The following is a 20,882-nucleotide window of genomic DNA, read 5'->3' as shown; positions in this document are numbered from 1 at the left end:
TAGTGGGTTTCCTCTGTGAGCCTGTGGAATACCTTTGGTTGGAGTAATCTTATAAATGAGCTCCTTAACCTTTGGTCACAACCTACAACCAAGAAAGGAGTTCTGGTTTTCCTTCCTCCACTGCTTCAGATCAGATCATCTCTGCTGTACCTTAGACAAGGAGAGAGATTTAGGATTATATTTTTACTGTCATCTGGTTCCTGACTCTGTGCCACAACTGTTCAAAACACACCTTACTTTGTACTGCATTGACGTATGAAAGAACAGTATTCACTGGATGTGTTTTTCATATTTACAGTTTCATTTATATAGCAAGTAGAAGTGGATGTTTTTTTGAGCCAAGAACAACCTTCCATGAAAGTGATTCAGCAGTGTTGAGTACTTTGCCAATGAATATCAAACCCCGGAAAAGATTTAAAATGGGGAGAGAGTGAGAAATTTTAAGGGCCCAATTTAAGAGTGACCTTTTGAGATTTTACATAATGAGACAGAGGTACTTTTCTTTGTAATTAGAAGGTGTTTTTTTCCATGTAAATACAGCTAGCAAAGTGTTCTTTGATCATTTTCTTTCTTTTTGAAAATTGATGCAATTTGGAAAAGGAAAGTTCTGTTTTTATCTATTATTAACCAAAGGCTAGCAATGTGTATGGCTGCAAACCCTCTGTTATACGTCAGTCATATCTTGAGCCTGAATTCACTGTTTACACGCACAGATTAGTTAGGTATGAAAAACTCCTTAAAGTTTTTCTTTAACAATGTGTGTGCTTATTTGTTACTTTTACATTATGATTATAAGTCAAATATTTGCCATCTATGTTGATATTTAGAGAAGCATGAGATGTAAATTCACTGAAGAATTTGGAAAACTTTGCTTCCTTTTATTTTACATTTTTAAAATCCAAGCTAGTGGATTTAAAGCAAAACTAATTGCCTCACAATGTTTTGTTGTCAAAGTTGGTGTCTGGTCCAGTAAAACTCAGCGCATCCTTGTATACAGTGCTGTCTAATAGAACCTTCTATGATGACAGAAATGCTCTTTCATCTGCTCTAATACCATAGCCACTAGCCACATGTAGCTACTGGGTACTTGAAGTGTGGCTTCTGTGACTAAAGTACTAAATTTTAAATTTCACTTAATTTTGGTTTTAATTTAGCCACATGTGGCTAGTGGCTACCATACTGGACAGTGCAGCAGTACATTCATTCACATACTGTTTATCTCAGGTATAAAGGCATTTACTGTTTAGAAGCCAATATGGAGGCATTTAATTGCTTTTAAAGAGCAGATAGAAGCCTCGTCTTTTCTTTGAAAGTAATTGTGTCAATCTGAGTAGACCTGCGTTGAGGGATGTGCAAATATTTTAATTGAGTTGCCTGGTCAGTCTGTTTATTCCTTTATTCACTCAGCAAATATTCATGAAGCACCTACTAAGTGCTCTGCATTGTGCTAGTGCTGGGATACAAGAGGTTCAAAGCAGGTGCACTGCTTTCACAAGATTCATCAGGTGGAAAAGGTGGACAGAAAGTAATAAACTTTCATACAGAACAGAAGAGAGTTGACAAAGAGGGAAGAGTCAAAGATGACTTGGAGGTTTCAGTCTTGAGTGACTGTGTGGAGGGTGTCACTGTTCGCCAAGGTAGGAGACACTGGAGGAGGAGGATGAGTCTAATTGAACCATGTTGAGTTGAGATGTCTGTTAGACATCCAGAGTGCATGTCCTAAAGGCAGTTGGGTATATGGGCCTACAGCGCAGGGAGAGGTCTTGAGATAGAGATGTCGGAGTCACCCCAAGTTGAAGCCAAGGGACAAAATATGGTCTGCAGGGGAGATAATATAAAGAAAGAACAGAAAGTGAAGAACAACCTTGAAGAAGTACCAACACTTAGTAAGGAAGAAAACATTCTGTCAGACTAATTGGCTTATAAATTTAGTCAAAGACTGAAAAAAATTAGAAATAAAGATAATAATCTTTTAGGAATTTTATTTTTAAATGATGTAGATGCAAATTTATAAGTAACTCTGTTTATGTTACTTGATGCTGAAAGTCAAACCAGTAAGAAATACATATCAGATATTTTATAGTCCCATCATACATAAAAATGACTGAATTAACTCATTAAGTAGTTTTTTGTGCTATTTAAATCAATACTTCCTAAATATGTTGATATCCAAAATATATTTTTTCAAACTCTTCTTAATTTTCTTCAATTGTAATAGATGATATAAGTAAAATGGATTTTGTGGCTGGGTCTTATGAAATATAGAATGGAAAATTCCTCTCCATTGGATCAGTATTGACTTATTGAAACCTTGAAGAATAGTCCAGTTATTCTGTTAATTTTGTGTCTTTTGAATGAATTGGGAGGGTTTCACAGATATCATTTTGTCACTGTGTTGCTATTGTGAGGTCTCGCTTTTTATCATATCTGTTATCAGACTCCAGTTTCTTATTTTGTGGAGCAATAGGAGCTTTTCACTCTTTGGCATGCAAAAGAAAAACCCTTGAAAACAAAAAGCATTTCCATAACAGATTATCAGTTATGAAACGTCTAAGGCTCAAAAAGTAATTTCAAAATTAAAAAGATTCTCATTCATTCATGTTCTCTCCTCTGTCTCTCTTCTTCTCTCTCATCTTCTACTTATTTGGTGAAAGGTAAGCTAGTGCTTAGATTCAAGTGTGCCATGAAGCTGTATTCTCACCTTGGGCATCAAAATTCTAATTTTGATAGAAATGAATTGTTAATGAGCCAAAGAGTGGAGAGTTTCTCTAATTACAGGAAGCACAATGAAATTTGGCGTGAAGGCAGTTTTTGTAATTGCCGTTGGTTTAAAAATAAAGAACATTCACTCATACACCTTGGCTTTCTTTTTTTTAGATTGCTTTGCTCACTATTGTCAAAAAGACATTGAAACCTGCAGCAAACTTCATTCTAATGAGGGTCCAGATGATTTATTTTATAGATATGGTGCAGAACAATGTTCTCTGCAGAAAAAGTGACACCTCAAAGGTTGATGATGTTATGAATTAAGAAACATAAAACAAATATTTTTTTCTTATTTGAACATTGATTTTACTGTATTATAGAAAAATTAGATTTAAATAGCAAATTAGACTCCTGTGCTTAACATCTCTCTTTTCACCTATTTATAGAAGTTTTCAAGGCCAAAGAATAAGTTCTAGAATGCAATTCCTGCATGATGAACCTGATGCTGCTGCCTCAGACGTATGTACATTGAAAGCCATAGACTAAAAGCTTGGACCCTATCCCCGGGATGTTTATTCTTCAGTTAACGTGTGTTGCCGACATACAAAGGTTTCAATTTCAAGAAGTATCTCATATGGGTATACATGTGAGCGATGTTCCACAGTTGCCATTTTGTAGCTATTTCTTATTGGGAGCCAGTAACTACCATGCTTTGAATGTAGTAGCTTTAAAAAAATTAAGCTAAGCTCTATACCTCTGTGCAAGGTCTTTTTGACTTGTGAGTGCATTTCAAAATGAAAGTTTACTGACCTGCCTGCTGCAAGTAGCTATGTGAGTAGACTCATGAGACTGCATCATACATCATCCCATCATGGGCAGAACCCAGTCCCTAATTAGCCTAGATTGTCCCCATCCTTTTCCTAAGCCATTGAATGTATCACCCACTTATCCATTCGCTAGATGTTACTAGAGAGAATGTTATAGGGACATACAATAGAAATATGAAACCTGGGTCTGCCTTCAATGATCTGAAACTCTAGTCTGGGGGATAAGAGCAAATTGCAAGAAAAAAGATATAGAAGACCAGAAAAAGCATCCCAGAAGGCCTTGCCAAGGATGTTCTTTCACATTACCTGCCACTACATGGGTGCATGTAACACAGCTACTAGGCTGGATCACTGCAGTGGTGAGAGTGTTACAGAGAGAAAAGATGGCCTAGACGTCAGAAGATAAAGGTTTGATTCCTGATTCTGCCGCTTACCAATTATGTGACCTGGGCAAAGTTCTTTTACCATGAAGAGCTTCCGTTTCCTTATCTGTAAAATAAGTGTGATAATAATCTGCCAGGCTATCTCGTATGGATGTAGTAATGCTCAAAGAAACCTCATTTCTTAGTATACTGTTTGTATTCCTGCAGTAGAATGAAGCTTCTGTGAGAGCAGGTGCTGTCTTGTTCATCAGCACATTCCCAGACATCTTGAACAAGGCTTGCCACCCACAGTAGATGCTCATAAATATTAGATGCACGAAGGAATAGTGTATGTTACAGTACTCTAGGATTTTTGTAGCCCTCTTCACACGTGTGGTAAAGGGATTCAAGAACAGTATAGACAAGCTTCCACATGATTTTGCCTGCAAGGATTTGCCTGTTCCTGGGGCCTTGCAGACTACAGGTCTTTTCAGTAATTAAGTTCTTCTGTAATGTGGAGATGCTGTGAGCACATATTTTAAATATGAAGTGCTGATTTTGTGTTGCATTTTCCAACTATTGCTCATTTAACAAGCTACTTCTATGTAGATAAAACTTTCTCCCTTCTGAAGACATACCTCTGCTTAACCTAACATTCTGTTCAAGAAAAAGTATGAAACAGGAAGGAATTAGGTAGAAGAAGGCTAATTTAAACAGAGCAATGTTTTATTTACACACAAATTAATTGCGGTTATTCTGGGAAAAGAGGCCAAGACATCCATAATAGCTCTGGCCATCAGACTAACATCTACACAGCTGACAACCTGACTTCATCAGTCAGTCAACAAATATTTACCCAGGATCCGTAGCATGCTGTGTGTGAAGAATCCAGAGTCCTTCAACACACTTCAAACAAGAGTGTTTTGAGGAAAACTGGATTAAAAAAAAATTCTCACTTTATAAAACTTATACAACCTAAGTAATCTTAACACTTAAAAGTAAGGTTTTTTTTTTTTTTAAGAAACCCATAATCCCACCACCATGTCACAGTGCTATTTACTTTTGCTTATTCCTATTTGGTCTTGGTCTACCATCATATGTATTTTTCACTTAGTTAGAATGATAGCTTACATGCTTCTCTATAACCTTGGCTTTCACTTATCACTAAGTCCCACTTTTCTACAGTTCCAATTTTAATCATTTCAGTAACTATATAATATTCTTTGGAGTTGGGGAACTTCTGCTTCCAATTAAGATTGACTGACAGGGAACAGAGTAACTTTCTTGCCCAAAACAGCCAAAAATAAAACAGACAAAATGAAATAACGATTTTCAAGATAATGGACATCAAGCAACAAAGGACAGGGACTCTTAAGAGATGGAAAATGAATTAAATGAGCCCTACGATTGCCACAGCTTACTACCTAGTGAGCTTCCAGGCCATGTGGCTGAGGGGGAGAACACACAGGGATCCCAGTGGACTGCCCGAGTTGAAGAGATTGAGGTGGGAGTATAGGGAGTCTAAGGGTACTAGCAGAGTACCTGGAGAGGAGGGGGCTGTGTGGAGAGATAATGTCAGGGAACTGGGAGGGGAAAGAACCATTCAAGAGGATTAAAGGGAACAGTGCCAGCACTCACACAGGACTGAGAATAGTTCCTGTTTCTACCAGCAACACTGGAAATCCTCATAATACACAGGACACGAGGGAAGAGTACACAGAAAGGTCTAGCCCTCGGCTAACAATTGCTCTGCTTCTGCTTATCAAATCATTAAGGCAATACCAAAAGGATCAAACTGTTTCCAGGTAATTTCACTATGTTCCAAAACAAAGATGAAGAATGTTTATAGGAATGCAAAAATATCTATACCCTACAAGATGAAGTGAACAATATTTGGCATTGAGTCAAAGAGTATCAGGCATTTAAAGAAGCAGTGATTTATGACCCTTCTTGAAGAGAAAAATCAATCAGTAGGAACTTATCCAGAACAAACACAGATTTTTGAATTAGTGGACAAGGATAGTAAAACAATTATAACTGTATTACATGTGTTCAAAATTTTAAGAAGAGACATGGAAGATGGGGAAAACATATCAAGTGAAAATTTGAGTGGTGAAAACAACACTGGGTGGGATTGATGGTAGATTAAACATTGTAGATTTAGTAGATTAGTAGATTTAAAGACAAAGCAATAGAAATTCTCCAAATTAAACAAAAGGAGAAAAAAGTTTTAAAAGAACAAGAAAAAAGAAAAGAGCATTAGTTAGCTGTCAGAAACTTCAGTTGGCCAAATATATGTGTAAGTGGAGTCTCCATAGTGTACAGGGGTGTACAGAAAAAATAGGTGAAGTAATAATGGCCAGAAATTTTCCACATTTGGTGAAAGCTATAAACCCAAAGATCCAAGGATCTCAACTAAACCTAAGCAAAAGAAACATGGAGAAAAAACCACACAAAGCACATACCGGCCCCCTGCCAGGGACCGTCATATTTTGATCTGTCAGTTACTGTAGACAACTGCATCCAGAGAAGCATGTTCTGTTGAAAACAGCTGTTAACCGGCAAGGAATTGAGAATAAGATGATGTGTTGAGTACAAAGTTCCTTCCATGAAAACCACCACCTCACCATTTGAATAGCAGTGGCTAATGTAGCAGCATCAATGTCAATCCAAAGCAAATTCTCCCTAATTGACTCTGTCCCAGATACTTTATTGTAATGATGACTTTAGGTGACTCATGTTACCTGCAACTGACATTCTGCCATCCATCCCTGGAGATCTGTTGTTCTTGAATCGCATTGCACTAAACAAGCAAGTTTGGCAGAATTGGAGCTTGTACATTATCACATTGTTTTTTTACTCAAATTCATTGTTCCTGGAGGTAGCAGGCAAATCTTCAGAAGCAGCTGGCTTTGAGCATGAACCGCAGGGCCTGGGTGGGGTGGGAGAGCCGTGGTACACATCAGACTCAGAGGCACTCTGCCCAAGCTAATTATGTATTAATGAGGAGGACAGGGCAAACCTGGCTTAGGGAGTAATCGTGAAAGCGTCTTCCAGTGATTTTATACCTACTATGAGGTAGGCACCTAATCATTTATTCACTCAACAGACACCTATTGAAGCACCTAAAAAGTGATTTAAGAAGGTCATCCCTAACTCCATATAGGGGTGGGAGATGACATGGTACTTATGATAGAATAATAAGACGACTAATGACTAAAGTGTATTGAGGACTTGTTATGCATCAAGCATTGGGCTGGGTGCTTAACTCCCACAGCAACCCTATGAGGCATTATCGTTCCAGTTTTAAAGATGGTGAATCTTGGATTCTTGCTATTGAATAACTTGCCCAAAGTTGCACAGTAAGTGGCAGAGCCAGGATTCAAATCCAGGCCTGTCTGATCCCAATAATGAAGCACCTACTTTCAAAGCTCTCTGTTTTTTCATGTTGTCCTATTCTTTGTTTTATGGCTTCCCTTTCTTTGTATTTTTGAACATTTTAAGTGTGTTTATTTTAAAGGCCATTTCAGATTCATTCATTTATTGATTCATTGAACATATATTTATTCAACACCTACTGTGTACTATACACTGTTTTAGGTGAGGGGGGTGGATACATCAGTTAAGAAAATTGAAAAATTTCTGCTCTAGAGGAGCTTACGTTCTAGCAGGAGGAGATAGATGATAAACAAGATAAGTATATTAAATAAATAAATGATAAATTAGAAGGTGAGAAGAGCTATTGAAAAGAAGTAGAGCAGGATGAGAGGGATTGGGAATGCAACAGATAGGGGAGTGCAGTATTAAATATGAGCAAACATTGAAGGAAGTGAGCAAGTTAGCCATGAAGATATATATCTGGGGGGAAGACTCAAGAGAGGGGAAACCAAAGCAAGGCCTTGAGGTGGAAGCATGCCTGGTGTTTAGAGGAATAGCAGGGAGGCCAGAGGGCCTAGAGCAGAGTGAACAAAGGTAAGAGTAGGTATGGTTGGAATCAGAGATGTAATGGGGGTCAGGTCGAATGGGGCCTTGGAAGCCATTGTATGGCTTTGGGGTTTACTCTGAATGAAATGGGGAACCATGGGAGAGTTGTGAGCAGAAGAGTGACATAATCTGATTAGTTTATTAAAAGAGTCACTATGTTGAGACTAGACTGTGGGGAGGAGGAGTAGGTGTGGAAGCTGGGAGTTGAGTTAGGAGGCTATCTCAGCAATCCAAGTGAGAGATGATGGTGGCTTGGAGCAGGGTAGTAACAGTGAAAATCGTAAGTAGTAGTCATATCCTAGATCTATTTTGAAGGAAGAACACTTGGAGTTGCTGACATTGGATGAGATGTATGAGAAAAAGAGAGGAGTTAGGGATGACTTTAAGGTACTTGACCTGAGCAACTGGAAAGATGGTATTGCATTAACTGGAGAAAACTGTGGGAAGAATTTGCAAGCTTACAGGTGTTTGCTGGGGAAGGTAATAAAGGGGTCTCAGTTTTGAAAATATTTATGTTTGGGATGCTTATTAGATAGTCAGTTGGAAATATAGAGCTACACTGGTGATAAGAATTGAGGAATCAGCAACATGGATGGTCTTAAAGCTATAGACTTGGATGAGGTCACCAGGGGAGTAAGTATAGACAGAAATAAGAACCAAGGACTAAGCCTGGAGTACCTCCAAAGTGAAGAGATTAGAGAGAAGAGAAGGAATCAGCAGTGGAGATTGAGAGGACGTGACCAGTGAAGTAAGAGTTAAGCCAAGTGAAGAAAGTATTTCCAGGAGGAGGAAATGAAAAACAGTGTCAAACACTGCTGATAGATTAGGTAGGTTGACTACTCAGAAGTGCCATTAGATTTAGGTCCTGGAAGCCATTGCTGAACTTGAGAAAAATTTTGGTGGACTGTAGACAAGGGCAGGGAGATATCGTCTGCTTGAGCAGATATAAGAGAGGATGGTGGAATTGGAGACATTAAGTACTTCCCTTTTGAGAAGTTTTGCTCTCAAGGGAATCAGACAAACAGAATGGTACGTAAAAGACAGGTGGGATCCAGAGAGGATTTTTTGTTTCTTCCTTTTCCCCTACAAAGCCCCAGTACATAGTTGTGTATAGTTGTAAGTTTTTCTTCCGGTTCTTCTATGTGAGCTGGTGCCACAATGTGGCTACTGACAGACGAGTGGTTTGGTTCTGGGCCCAGGAACTTGGCCCAGGCTGCCTAAGTAGAGTGCACTAAACTTTAACCACTAGGCCATCAGAGCTGGCTCCAGAGAGGATTTTTAAACAGAGTGTATTTTTAAAAATTCTACTCTATTTTATCTAGTGTTTTTCCCATGTCTATTCCATCTGTTATCTTGACTGGATGCCCTAAAGCGCTGTTCTTTTTACAAAACTAAAATGAAAGGACCTCTTAAAAGTGACTCAGAGCACTTCTGATGCTAAGCTAATCATGGGGAAAATGTGAAGATTGGGGGATGTACGTCTTGATTGCCTCCCCCGCAGTGTACACTCATTTCTAGTTCACATAACTTTCAGGTATTGGAGCCTGCACTTGAAGCCTCCTCTATGTCCAGCCTTAAAGGCTATGCTTCTCTTTTCAAATCATTTAGCATACTGTTCATGGAGACAATTATAGAGTAGAAGTGAATCCAAAACTTCTCTTAAACTTGTAAAAGCATATTGATTGCCCTCCGATCCCCATGCATGCATTTTCATTTCATCTTTCTTTTTAGCTTCTAGCTTCCTCTCTTGAAAGATTGTCTTCAGATCTTAGTCCTGATTGCATTTTATATTGGTATCTTTTTGCTTCCAAAATAGTTGCTTTGCTTTGTTTTTTTGTTTGTTTGTTTGTGAGGAAGATTGGCCATGAGCTAACATCTGTTTCCAATCTTCCTCTTTTTACTTGAGGAAGATTGTCCCTGAGCTAACATCTATGCCAATCTTCCTCTATTTTGTATGTGGGATGCCACCACAGCATGGCTTGATGAATGGTGTGTAGGTCTGCGCCTGGGATCCAAACCCGCGAACCCCAGGCCACTGAAGCGGAGCGTGCAAATTTAACCACTATGCCACCCGGCCAGCCCCTTGCTTTGTTTTTTTCTAAACCAGTTACCATTACTGCACATGATTCTGTAATTTAAGTTCATTTAGGCTCACTGCATTTTTATTGATAAGCTAAAGCATATGAACACACAAAAAAGGACATCTTGATGAACATCTGAGTATACACATTTCTATTGAAAATCATCCAAGAAGCAAGGAGCTAGTGATTAAATCAATATATGGCCACGATAAAGAACAGAAGGAGGAGGACAAAGAAAGAGAGGTCATATCCCATCTCAATGAATATGACCCCACAAAAATAGCTTTCTAAATGATGAAAGGATTGCCACATCCCCAGCAACACATTCCTTGTTTTAAGGAGTACAAAACATAGTGCACTTGAACAGAGATTGTGCAATTTCCTGAAGTTCAAATGCTGGGATTTAATCTGGGGGAGTGTTCTCCAACAAACAGGTTCCTTGTAGAAAAGTCAGCATGAGTCAATGTCTTAATCCAGTGCAAAAAAAAAAAAAAAAAAAGCTAATTTTTTCGGCAGAGATGTAAAAGATTTCACTGCTAAACCAGATACTTAAATTTCATATGAGCAGTGAGCCCCAGACTATTCAAAAAGGATCCAGTTGTTAAGGAAATGGCAGTGGATCAATAAATAGGAATATAACATACGTGATTTAAAGCAGCAAATGGCTTAGGTTGAGATAGCCGGGGTTAGGGAAAAGAGTACTGGGTTCGAAGACACTGAATTTTCTCTCTCTTGCTCTGCTCCTAACTTGCTGTATGACCTTCTCCCCTTTGAAGCTATCAAATAGGGAGGTTGCACTAGAAGCTCTCCAGGGCCATCTATATCTCTCTGCTACCATAGTAAAGGTACTTTTGCTCATAATACTCTCAGCTTTAATCTTTGTTACAGACATGGTCATTAACCAGCCCCCAGTTGGCCTCTCCTTCCTCTAAGCCAATGCTGCATGTGCAGGACCTATGGAAAGATGGTCCCATTGGTGGTGGTGCCCTTCTCCTACAGCCTTCCCACCTCTGAACTAGCAGGTCTGGGTCCTCCCAACATCTCTGAAAGGCCTTTTTTTTTTTTTTTTTGCCACAGCCTTTGATTGGCACACATTTTTCTTCCACTTGTGCTTTTAGCACACCTATGCTTTGTTTCTATTCTCTAGTTTGACAATGTATAGCATGTGGTGCCCATGGTCTCTGCTTGTTGTTATCTTCCAGCAGTATTTTTCAAGGATATGTTTCATGATGGTTTTGTGTTAGGTATTCAATTGATTGTAGCAATGTTAGAAATTGTGATGTGAAATGTATCAAAAGTTTGTGTTCTGCCTGTTTCGTGTTGTTTGTATACCTCTTTATCTCCAAATTGAAATATCTTCTCCTGCTCGTTTGGAAATTCCAAGGATAAAGTTAATATTTTACAGGTCAAGCAGTATGGATCACAAGAATCTGTTCCTGTAATTCAGATAGAGTCTGATACATCTTTTGACTCCAGCATATCTTCCCCAGAAACTATACCTGACTCTCCAGGTAGGTTCATGTGGGCATTTCTGTAGGGACTAGCGAAAGAAAAATAGTGGCCTACAGGGTAGTTACAATTTTTCAAATGAAAATAATGTTCTGTTTATAATGGTGTGAAATCACAAAAGTGAATTCTAACTTTTTTCATCTTATGAAGAATTTTTTGAGCTGAGGATTTGAGAGCAGTGAAAATGAATATCTCATCGATGGTTCGAGTGCTTGGGAATATTATTCTCTCCCATTTAATTTTAATGTTCTAAAGATTGGTGCTAGCTCTCAGGCCTTGGAGGAATAGCATCTTATCTTTCAATACTTGTGCAGTCTTTCCTGCTATGGCATAGTAGTTGAATTCCAAAGAAACCTCTTGTTTTTAAAAACTGTACTGTAAGAATTGTTAGTAGAGGGCAAAAGGGATAGTCTCTTATTACGTAAGTTTCAATATTAAAGACATTTCATAAATATAATTGTATAAAAAATACAAAACTTAAAGCAGTGGTGGATGCATAATGCAGATCACGGCCTCTAGGTAGCTAATCTTATCAGAGATAATTTGTATCGTGGAATCGCCATATGTAGAAGTAATATCTCTGTATTTTAAATACCCTCGTTAACAACCTTTCCAGTATTGCTGTCAATCTCAAAGCTTTGCTAAAAAAACTCTTTCAAAACAATTTATTTTGGGGGGAGAGACAAAGTCAATGAACCTGTAACTGTGATTTCTAAAATGTATAAGAACAATTTAGTTTTAATTTGCACACAGTAAAATTCACTCTTTGGGGAGTCATGTATCTACCACCACAAGACCAAACATTAACAGTTCTATCACCCCAAAGGTCCTTTGTGCCGCCTCTTTGAACTCAAACTCTCTCCCTCACCCACTGGCGATCATTGATGGGTATTCTATCTCTGGTTTCCTTTTTCAAGAATGTCATATAAATGGAATCATACAATATCTAGCCCTTTTGGTCTGGTTTTGTGAACAAAATGCATTTAAGATTCATCCATGTTGCATGAATCAGTGGTTCATTCCTTTATTCTTGCTGAATCGTACTGCATCTTATGAACGTACCACAGGTTTTTTTTTTTAATCCATTCATCTGTAGAAGGACATCTGTGTTGTTTCCAAGTGTTTGGTGATTATAAGTAAAGCCACTGTAAATACTTGCACAGGTTTTTTGTATGGATATAAAATTTTAATTCACTTGGGTAAATTCCTGGGAGAGGGACTGCTGGGTCATATGGGAAGTATGTGGGAAAGAAGCTGCCAAATCATTTTCCAAAGTGACTCTACCATTTCGCATTATTCAAATAATGTTCTCCACTTTGCTTCTGGGGGCTGTTGAAGGAGAGTCATGTCACAACACCTCCAAGAGAACTTCAAGCCCTCCTGAGATCTCACAGTCTGGGGAACTTAGTTTTTCAAAAGTGATTTATGACAACGTTTACTTTGGTTTTATCTGTTTGAAAGTACCAAATTTCCAGAAGCAGAGCCAAAAGAAATTTATAATGAAAAGATACTTAACAAGAATGGGTTTGGACTCCTGCTTATACTTGGGTGGATGGAGGTAAAGTCAAACACTCGCTCCTTTTTCTTCATTTTCATATCTGAACAGATTTTTAAGCAGTGTTTTGAATTAATCCTGGTACCTGGCACATTTAATTCTTAAAATGGAATAAAACTGGACTCGCCTGTTTTTATGACTTATAAAAGGAAATAAGGAGAAATCTGTGTAATCTCTTTGATAATGTTGATACTTTTGCTTTTTTGGTCATGGATTCCACTGTGCTTTTCTCCTCAGCTACATCATCTTTGCAAAGCTTTGAATCTGAACATAAAGTGGAAAACGTGGATGAGGTGGAAGAGGTAGAAGAGGTGGACCAGATGGATGAGATGGAAGAGGTGGAGCAAGTGGAGGAGGTGGAGCAAATAGAGCAGTTGGAGCAGGAGGCCCAGGTGGAGGAGGTGGAGCAGGAGGCCCAGGTGGAGGAGGTGGAGCAGGAGGCCCAGGTGGAGCAGGTGGACCAGAAGAACCTCTTGTCCTCCAGTTTGGCTGCTGACATCAGTGATCAGGTACCTCTGGAAGTCTTATCCCACATATTTATTCTGACCCTGCAAAGCTCTGAATTTCCACTCTTGTTCCCAGTTTCACTTTGCAGAAAGCATGCTCTTTCTGTTTTACTGGATTTTCAGATGCAGCTGAGAATCCAGTGGGCCCTAGCAAACAGGGAGGCTGGAGGTTCTCCCTAAATACAAATCCCTGTACTCCTCTTAATGTGAAATATGCTAAAACACTTTATGCTTGAGAGAATGTTTGAGTCAAATAGGAAGCTTAACTACTAAGAAAAGGCAGTATTTTTATGAGCCATGCTCCTCGTCACCTGTGACGGGACGCTAACTATCTCAAGGAAAGATGACTTTCCTGCCTTCTTATACCAACACCTCCCCACCAGGAGCTAGGCTTCCCCAATAGAATTTTTATTAGGTTAGAATCATGCTTTTTAGAATGTTAGATATATCCAGCCTTCAAATGTCAGCACCAGTATATGGTCGAAAGCCAAATCAAAACGGTTGGATTAACTACTCTGTTGCTCTTCTATCCCCAAATGTGTGTACATAATCGCAGATTGGGATGATCATCTTTTATGTTAGAGAAGATTATTAAAACCAGGATTGGCAGCCAAGATAATGACTTTATGGTCTGTTATGTGGGACTGTGTGCATTAATTATGAAGCCTAAGATGAGTCACTCCATTCCTGATGCCAAAGGCATCCTCTTCTAATGAGAAGAACTGAGGGCTAGAAGACAGTTGTTTGAGTTTGGCCCCAACAACGTGACCATGGCACATCCCCGAGTCTCGGTTTCTCCATTTTGAAATGGTCTGCTTGCCTTGAAGAGATTTTCAGACTTGTAGGAAAATTCTTTCAACTATTTAAAAGAAAATTTCTGTAGAAATCCATTTTGTCCTTATTTATGTTCTTATGTTAAAAGTTGTGGGTCCTCTTTCACTGGTGATAGATTTCTCTTCTCCTTTGAATTAATTTATAATTAAACTTTAAATATAACTTTTGTTTAAAATAGTCAAAATAACCAGCAATGAGCATGTGTAGTGTGGCTCTGCATGTGATAGCATATGTATTGGGCTTATTTCTGGGTGCCATGGGTTGGCAGACTGGAATGTGTCCATAAGGTGGAGACCAGGATGGAGGCGGGCTGGAAAATGTCACATGGTCAGTAGTGGAAGGAGAAGGGAGACTGGGGAGGGCCAGGACAGCTTGATCCAAATAGCTGCAGGACCGTCATACTCCTGAAGTGGAAGACGTTTCCCGTAGATCAAACTAGGGCAGAGAGCTAGCGGCGCAAGGCAGGAAGGGATGCCCTTCCAAGGAAGCCCTTCTCAGCTGGGTTAAGTTGCCTCCCCAGGTAGTGAGCCCCCTCCCCTTCAATGGGAAGGCTTTGAGCTAAGGCTTGGTAGCTCATCTGCCAGGGACAGCAGAGAAAAGATTCCTGCCTGGAGAAGTGTGCGGTGGGGGGAGGTGGATGTGATGACCTGTAAGATTTGTCTCTTCCAGTCTTGAGTTTAGAGATTTTTTGGTTTAATGAATGCCTGCTTTCTTATATGAAGATACAGATATATATATATATATATATAATATAGTGAAAGGACAATTGGATCATTTCCAATAGATTAAAAATGCATATATAATGTTTTATTCCGAGTGTATTCTATGCAAGTTTTTTTTTTCTCTCTCCCTCTTTTTAAGAACTCAACTGTGTGTTTCCATTAACCGTAAAGGAGTTGAAGACCCACAGTTTTGCTTCCTAGCAGTTGCATGTGTGTGTACCTTTTTCTTACTCTTGGTATTGGGATTATGGATTGGAAGTGAGGCTCTCTTATCTTGTTTGTACACACAGTGTCTAGCACAGATCAAGGCAAACAACACTTGTTTCCAGGTCCTACTTACAGCTTTGACAGTTCTTTTTCAAGAATCCCACCTCTTTTCTGACCCCTTCAGCCAATCGGTTGAGAAGTCCTATCCACTTTCTTAATTTCTCTCGAATGTGTCCCTTCTTTTCAGTGTCCTACCTCTGGACTGTTTCAGGCTCCTATTACCTCTATCTTGAGTTACCTCCACAGCCTTCTAACTGGCTTCTCTCTGACTCCAAGCTTACTCTCTCCCGTCAGTCAGTTCATCTTCCACACTGTTGCCAGAAGGCATGTTTTACCACATAGATCTGAGCATGTCACTTTCCCAATCAGGTCTGTGTTTTAGACTGCTCCTTCTGGCAGCAGCACAAGATGGCTGATAAATAAAATCTAAGTCCCTCGGCTGCCTAAACTTGTATGGTCTGCACAAGGCTCTTCCTCTAGTTTCCCTTCCATAGGAGATTTGCCTCATCCCCTCTATTCCAGCCAACCCGAAGCATTGCTTTGTCCCCCAACACACTCTATACTTTTATAAACCTGTACATTTGATTAATTCCAGATCTGAGGCTGTTACTCAAGTTAAAATTAGATTTCTAAGGCCAGGAGGAGGATGGTCCTTCAAGTACTATAACTGTGCTTGGACAGTAGCTACTTTATAGGGCATTGTGAAGGTCAGATCTGTGCGTTTCTGTACAGTGCTTAGAAAAGTATCTGGAACAAAGGAAGCGCCAGTTGAGCCTTCTTCTTTTCACTGCAGTGCTAACAGGGCATCCCATGGATGTTTCCCGTTATGTCTCATTTGTGATATGACCCGCTGCATTCTGACTTCTCCACTGAGGCCCTTGGGCAGGTTTCTTCACATCTCTGGGTGAATTCCACAGCTTTATGTTTAAGGGAAAAATCAGACTAAATGATCCCCATGATCCATTTCTGATCGAGAATTCCTGGATTCTCTAAACATTTCTTCAAACTTTCTAGAATGAATGAAATCAGGATTGGAGTGCTGCTATTTGCATTCTCAGTCTTTCAAAACTTGGAAAGAAAACAACATGGTATGATTTGGAGAACCTGGTGTCCCTATAGTATATGAACCATAAGTGATTGATTTCTTCCCACAGCCATTACCATCACTATCATCAATTGCATCATACCTCGACAAACGTGAGCTGGAACTGATGAAGAAGTTCAAAGAGCAGCTGGAAGAGAAGACTCAGATGCTGCATGCTGACATCAGAAACCAGCAGAAGGCACTGGAAATGATTAGGGAGCAGCTTCAGGCAATGCAGGAGTCCAAATTTCAGGTCAGAGACCAGTTCCATGTAAGTGGCAGAAGGGAGAGGAGAAAGGAACCATGACAGTCTTCAAGGAGTTAATCAATAGGGCCTGCTAGTAGCGACAGCTGCTGCCCTAGGGCAGCATGGGACATCTGGAGCAATCTTCAGCAGGGACTTCATGGCAATGCCCTTTTTCTCTTGGCTACAGAAGCTGAGATGGGCCCAGCCAGGCTCTTGCAGTGGCAGATGTGGCTCATATACAGTCAAGGCTTCCTGTGGGCTTACCTTTGGGCAGTCTCGTTCCATGCCCAGCATGTCTTCTGCCCTAAAGAAAGGTGTGGACCCTGAACAAGATCTTTGTAATACTGTGTCCTTACAGATGCAACCAAACACCTCACTCTACATTGAAAATCCTGAGCCCCAGTCTTTGGAGCCAGTGCCCAAGAAACGACGCACTGAGCAAATGAAGTCCCTCCCAGATCTCAAGGAGGCCAAACATTTCTGTGGTTCATATTCGTCTCACTCTTTCAAATTCCCTGAGGAGCTTGAGGAGCCTTATGATGCCTCCACCCAGGTATGGAAAGCCTGTTTTAACTATGTAGCTGAAAGAGGATTTCATTTTCATGAAAATTTGGGCTCACCTGGTTCTCCTGAGGGGTTAGTGGCTGCTGCTTAGTTGGCTGCAGCTCTTTTGCCTGAGATTGAAAATCCTGGTTAACTAGACCTGGATACACATGCACACGTCCGTGTACATGTGTGCTGGGTTGCAGCTTCTCATGGCACGGAGCGTGACTGCAAGTAGTGCCCAGCCAAACAAGTAGACAGTCACCCAGGGCGCAATGCCCAGAGAGGCAGGGCTACTGTTGTCTTCTGCTTTGGGAACCTGGAGTGGGAGTGTCCAATCAATTTCTGGGAGGCTCCTGCAGACACTGAGGTACTTTTATCTCTTCCTTTTGATGCAGCAGCACCTGCAGGAGCAGGAACAATACCTGCAGCAACAGATGCAGCAGGAGGAGCTGCTGCAGGAACAGCCACAGCAGCATAATGTCGTTTTGGGAGATGAAACACTGCAAATAGGCCTGCCAAACCAAAGCAGCGTTTCTCTGCCCCTCTATAATGACCCCGTGATGTTCACGCAGAGCCAGCCTGTCGTTCCTGTCCAATTAGGAGATGAGCAACAGCCCTCTGAGTACTATCAGGACGAAAACCTTGGGGGCCAGGAAGATGAGAGTTGTAGGTAAGAAGTGCATGGAATGGTGATAATGGCTAAGGTCACTGGTTTCTTCTTGTGGCTGGACACCATGCCTGAGACCATTGGTGACTTTCCCAGAGGACACCAAAAGCCCCCTCATCAAAAGCAATGTGCTCCCACTCATCTTGCTCTGTGGCTACTGGGGCCCCTGCCTCTACATGCACAGTGCATGGCCAAGCATGCATTGATGGGGCAGAGGAGTCTCCATGAAAATAGGGGGACTAGATAAGGAAGCCTCCAAGCTAGGGATTTGGCATGCAAATCTTGAAATTGCTTGGCTTCATCCCCCCAAGTGCAATCTCACGGGCACATGGTGTCTTTAGGGAAGTCTTGAGTGCCCACAACTGGATACTCCTGGGCTCCCAGCTTTCATTTCCCCCTTCAGTGGAATCTGGTGATCACAGTAGACCAGGTGAAGGGGTCCTCATGGCATTCACGATCTATATGAGGGAAGTCGTTGTGAAAGAGTTGCTGGTTTGCCATTGGATACCTAAAGAACCAAGAACACAGAATTCAGTCCTGGAAGGCAGGATGAGGACATGAACACGTATTCTACTCAGTGATACAGTCTTTGGTCCCATGCCAGAAAGAGAAGGTTCTGTTCAGCAGTGAAGGGGTTGCTTAGCACATACTTGGTGCCCAATAAATATTTTTGAATGAGTTCCAGCTCTCTGAGCAAGCCTCCCAGAGCTCTCCGGATTTCCTTCTGGGCCTTCTTTTACGATCAGTGGCCCTGACACGTGAGGTGGGTCAATGCCATGTTTCCCACTGGCCTGATCGTGAGAGTCAAGGTGAGGAGGTTGTTGAAAGTGCAGATTCAGAGTTGGGAGCAGGGCTTAGAAATCTGTTTATCTCATGACCCCCCCCCCCCCCCCCCCAGGCTTAGGGTTGTAGAGAGAGCACTGGACTTGGAGTGAGGAAATCGGCCTGGCAGCCCCTTGCAGTCACTAGCCCCTTTAGTGATGAAGGGCAAGTCTCTGACTTTGGGGTAGATGAAGTGCCTTGCACAAGACCACAGAAGTCACCATCATGGTAGAACAAGTACAGTCCAAGTAATACAAATAAAACCACTTGAGACAAATAACTGTAATTTATCTCAAGGTTTACCTTCACTTTACTTTGGCAAATTGAGTCTTATTCAGGCCAAAGTGAGAGTACAAACAAGTGAATCTTGATTTAGCCACCAAAACCAAGTGTACCTTAAGCACCTACTAATGAGCAAGACAGTCTTCTGGGTCATCGTTTCTAGATCTGTGCCACTGTAACATGTTTCTTCTCTTACAGCTTTCTTCCTGAGGACCTGCGGGGGTCCTCCATGAATCTGCTGTCCATGGCACATAGCCCAAGCTTGATTTCCTCTACCAGTTTTCCTGAGTGTCTCATTGGTTCTGATTCAAACTTAGTCCCCCTGGACACCTCGCAGGAGTACGTCCATCTTTGGCAACAGCCACCAGATCCACAGCATGACCTTTACCTCCAAGAGGATACTTGGTCTTCCAGTGAGCAGGCCATCCTACAAGACCAAGCTGCCTGGCCCCAGGTATGCCACCCCTTCTCCTCTGCCCTGCAGCCCAAGTCAGGGGCTTCTGCACAGAGGCGGGCCCCTTCTCCATAAGGCTCACACACAGGAGTACACTTCATGTGTGAAATATAGTCTTCAAAACTCAATAAATCTGAGGTGGTTACTCACATGGTAGTAGCACTCACTGCTGAGTACAAAGATTCTCTTCAGCCTTCCATGAAAAAGTGAGCTGTCCTCATGGATATTAAATGCAATCTGACTTGGAAACTTCTCAAAAATATATTACTTGGGCAAAGTTAGTCATGCTATATGCTGTTTGTTGCCCCAGCCCAGACCCCTTTCTGAACTTGTGAATTTTAAGTTCTGCTACAAAATCCAGGCCTAGTGTAGCTGTGTTTCTTCATACCGAAAACAAACGCAGAGTCCTACTGTTGAATGTGCTTGGTATCTATGCATGTCATGCCCCATGTTTGGCAGGGCAGACCCCAGCTTGGGGATCATTTGCAACATCCATGTTTCCAGGGCAGTGGTGGGACTGGTCCAGATGGCAGTCACATAGCAGGTTTTGCTCCCAGGTATACTCCCAGCAGACCCCTTGGGCACCACAAACTCCCATTCTTACTAACAGCACTTAACAAAGGGTATTTTGATTCTGGCTTTAGAAATCTTAATAGAGCCTCAACTCTTTTTTAAAAAACTAAAAACAACAAGAAAAAACAGTAAGCTAAGGCAGAATGAAGGAGTTTGGATATTTTAAGTGGCTAAAGGTGTGAATAATTTCACATACACACCTTAAACCACTGGGCTGCCAGCCCTCCAGGAAGTTGATCTGTTAGAGGGACTGCCCACACAAAGAGATCAGATGGCCAGTGAACCCTGTGGTTCAGTTACCAAGCCAGATTCTGGTGAGACCCTTCCTCATGCCTGCTCTCAAGGTGTTTACCCTCTGGATGTGCCCTGAGAGGCAGAGCTGAGACAAAGCTGAGCAGATATCCCAGGAAAGTGGAGAAGGGAGGACCCCGGAAGGTTGTGCAGATAGGAGATCACAGTGGAACAGCCAAGGGCAGGACCGTGTGGGAACTTCCCTGTCCATAATACTTCAGGGGCCCCCCACACCCTGCTCTGGCTCATCTCCACCACCCCCTGGGCCCTCCCTCTCTCTGGGTCCCCAGACACCTCTAGCTTTCTGCCCATAGCCCATTCTTGCTCCTTCTGATTCTTTTATCTTCTCCTCCGCCCTCTTGAATTCCACTTGTTGAAATCTTACATCACCTTCAAAACCCACCCCAAGGGGGGGTCACTCCTTCTCCAATAGAAAAGATTCCCTTAGCCCACTCTTTGTAACACCATTTTTGTGTCTGTCCCTCTTCCCCTCTCCATTGCACAGAGTGGATTGTTACCTCTCCCATCACGTTGTTCAGGTGGGCCAGGTAGCTGCTAATCAG

At 41.3% G+C, this 20,882-nt stretch overlaps 1 protein-coding gene across 1 annotated transcript in view; it reads left to right on the top strand.

The window, feature by feature from the left end:
* Window positions 1-20,882, top strand: part of PASD1 (PAS domain containing repressor 1) — a 65,780-nt gene that overhangs the window by 44,338 nt on the left and 560 nt on the right. Inside the window, exons 9-15 of the mRNA XM_046673710.1 lie at window positions 3,153-3,225; window positions 11,345-11,471; window positions 13,262-13,533; window positions 16,508-16,666; window positions 17,043-17,237; window positions 17,626-17,900; window positions 19,200-19,455. Of these exons, the coding sequence (XP_046529666.1) occupies window positions 3,153-3,225; window positions 11,345-11,471; window positions 13,262-13,533; window positions 16,508-16,666; window positions 17,043-17,237; window positions 17,626-17,900; window positions 19,200-19,455 (1,357 nt within the window). The remainder of the gene's footprint in view (window positions 1-3,152; window positions 3,226-11,344; window positions 11,472-13,261; window positions 13,534-16,507; window positions 16,667-17,042; window positions 17,238-17,625; window positions 17,901-19,199; window positions 19,456-20,882) is intronic.

Source organism: Equus quagga, chromosome 10 (assembly GCF_021613505.1).
Source record: "Equus quagga isolate Etosha38 chromosome 10, UCLA_HA_Equagga_1.0, whole genome shotgun sequence".
Classification (NCBI taxonomy): Eukaryota; Metazoa; Chordata; class Mammalia; order Perissodactyla; family Equidae; genus Equus; species Equus quagga.
Note: the sequence above shows the minus strand (reverse complement) of the source record. Positions and strands in the feature narration are given on the sequence as shown.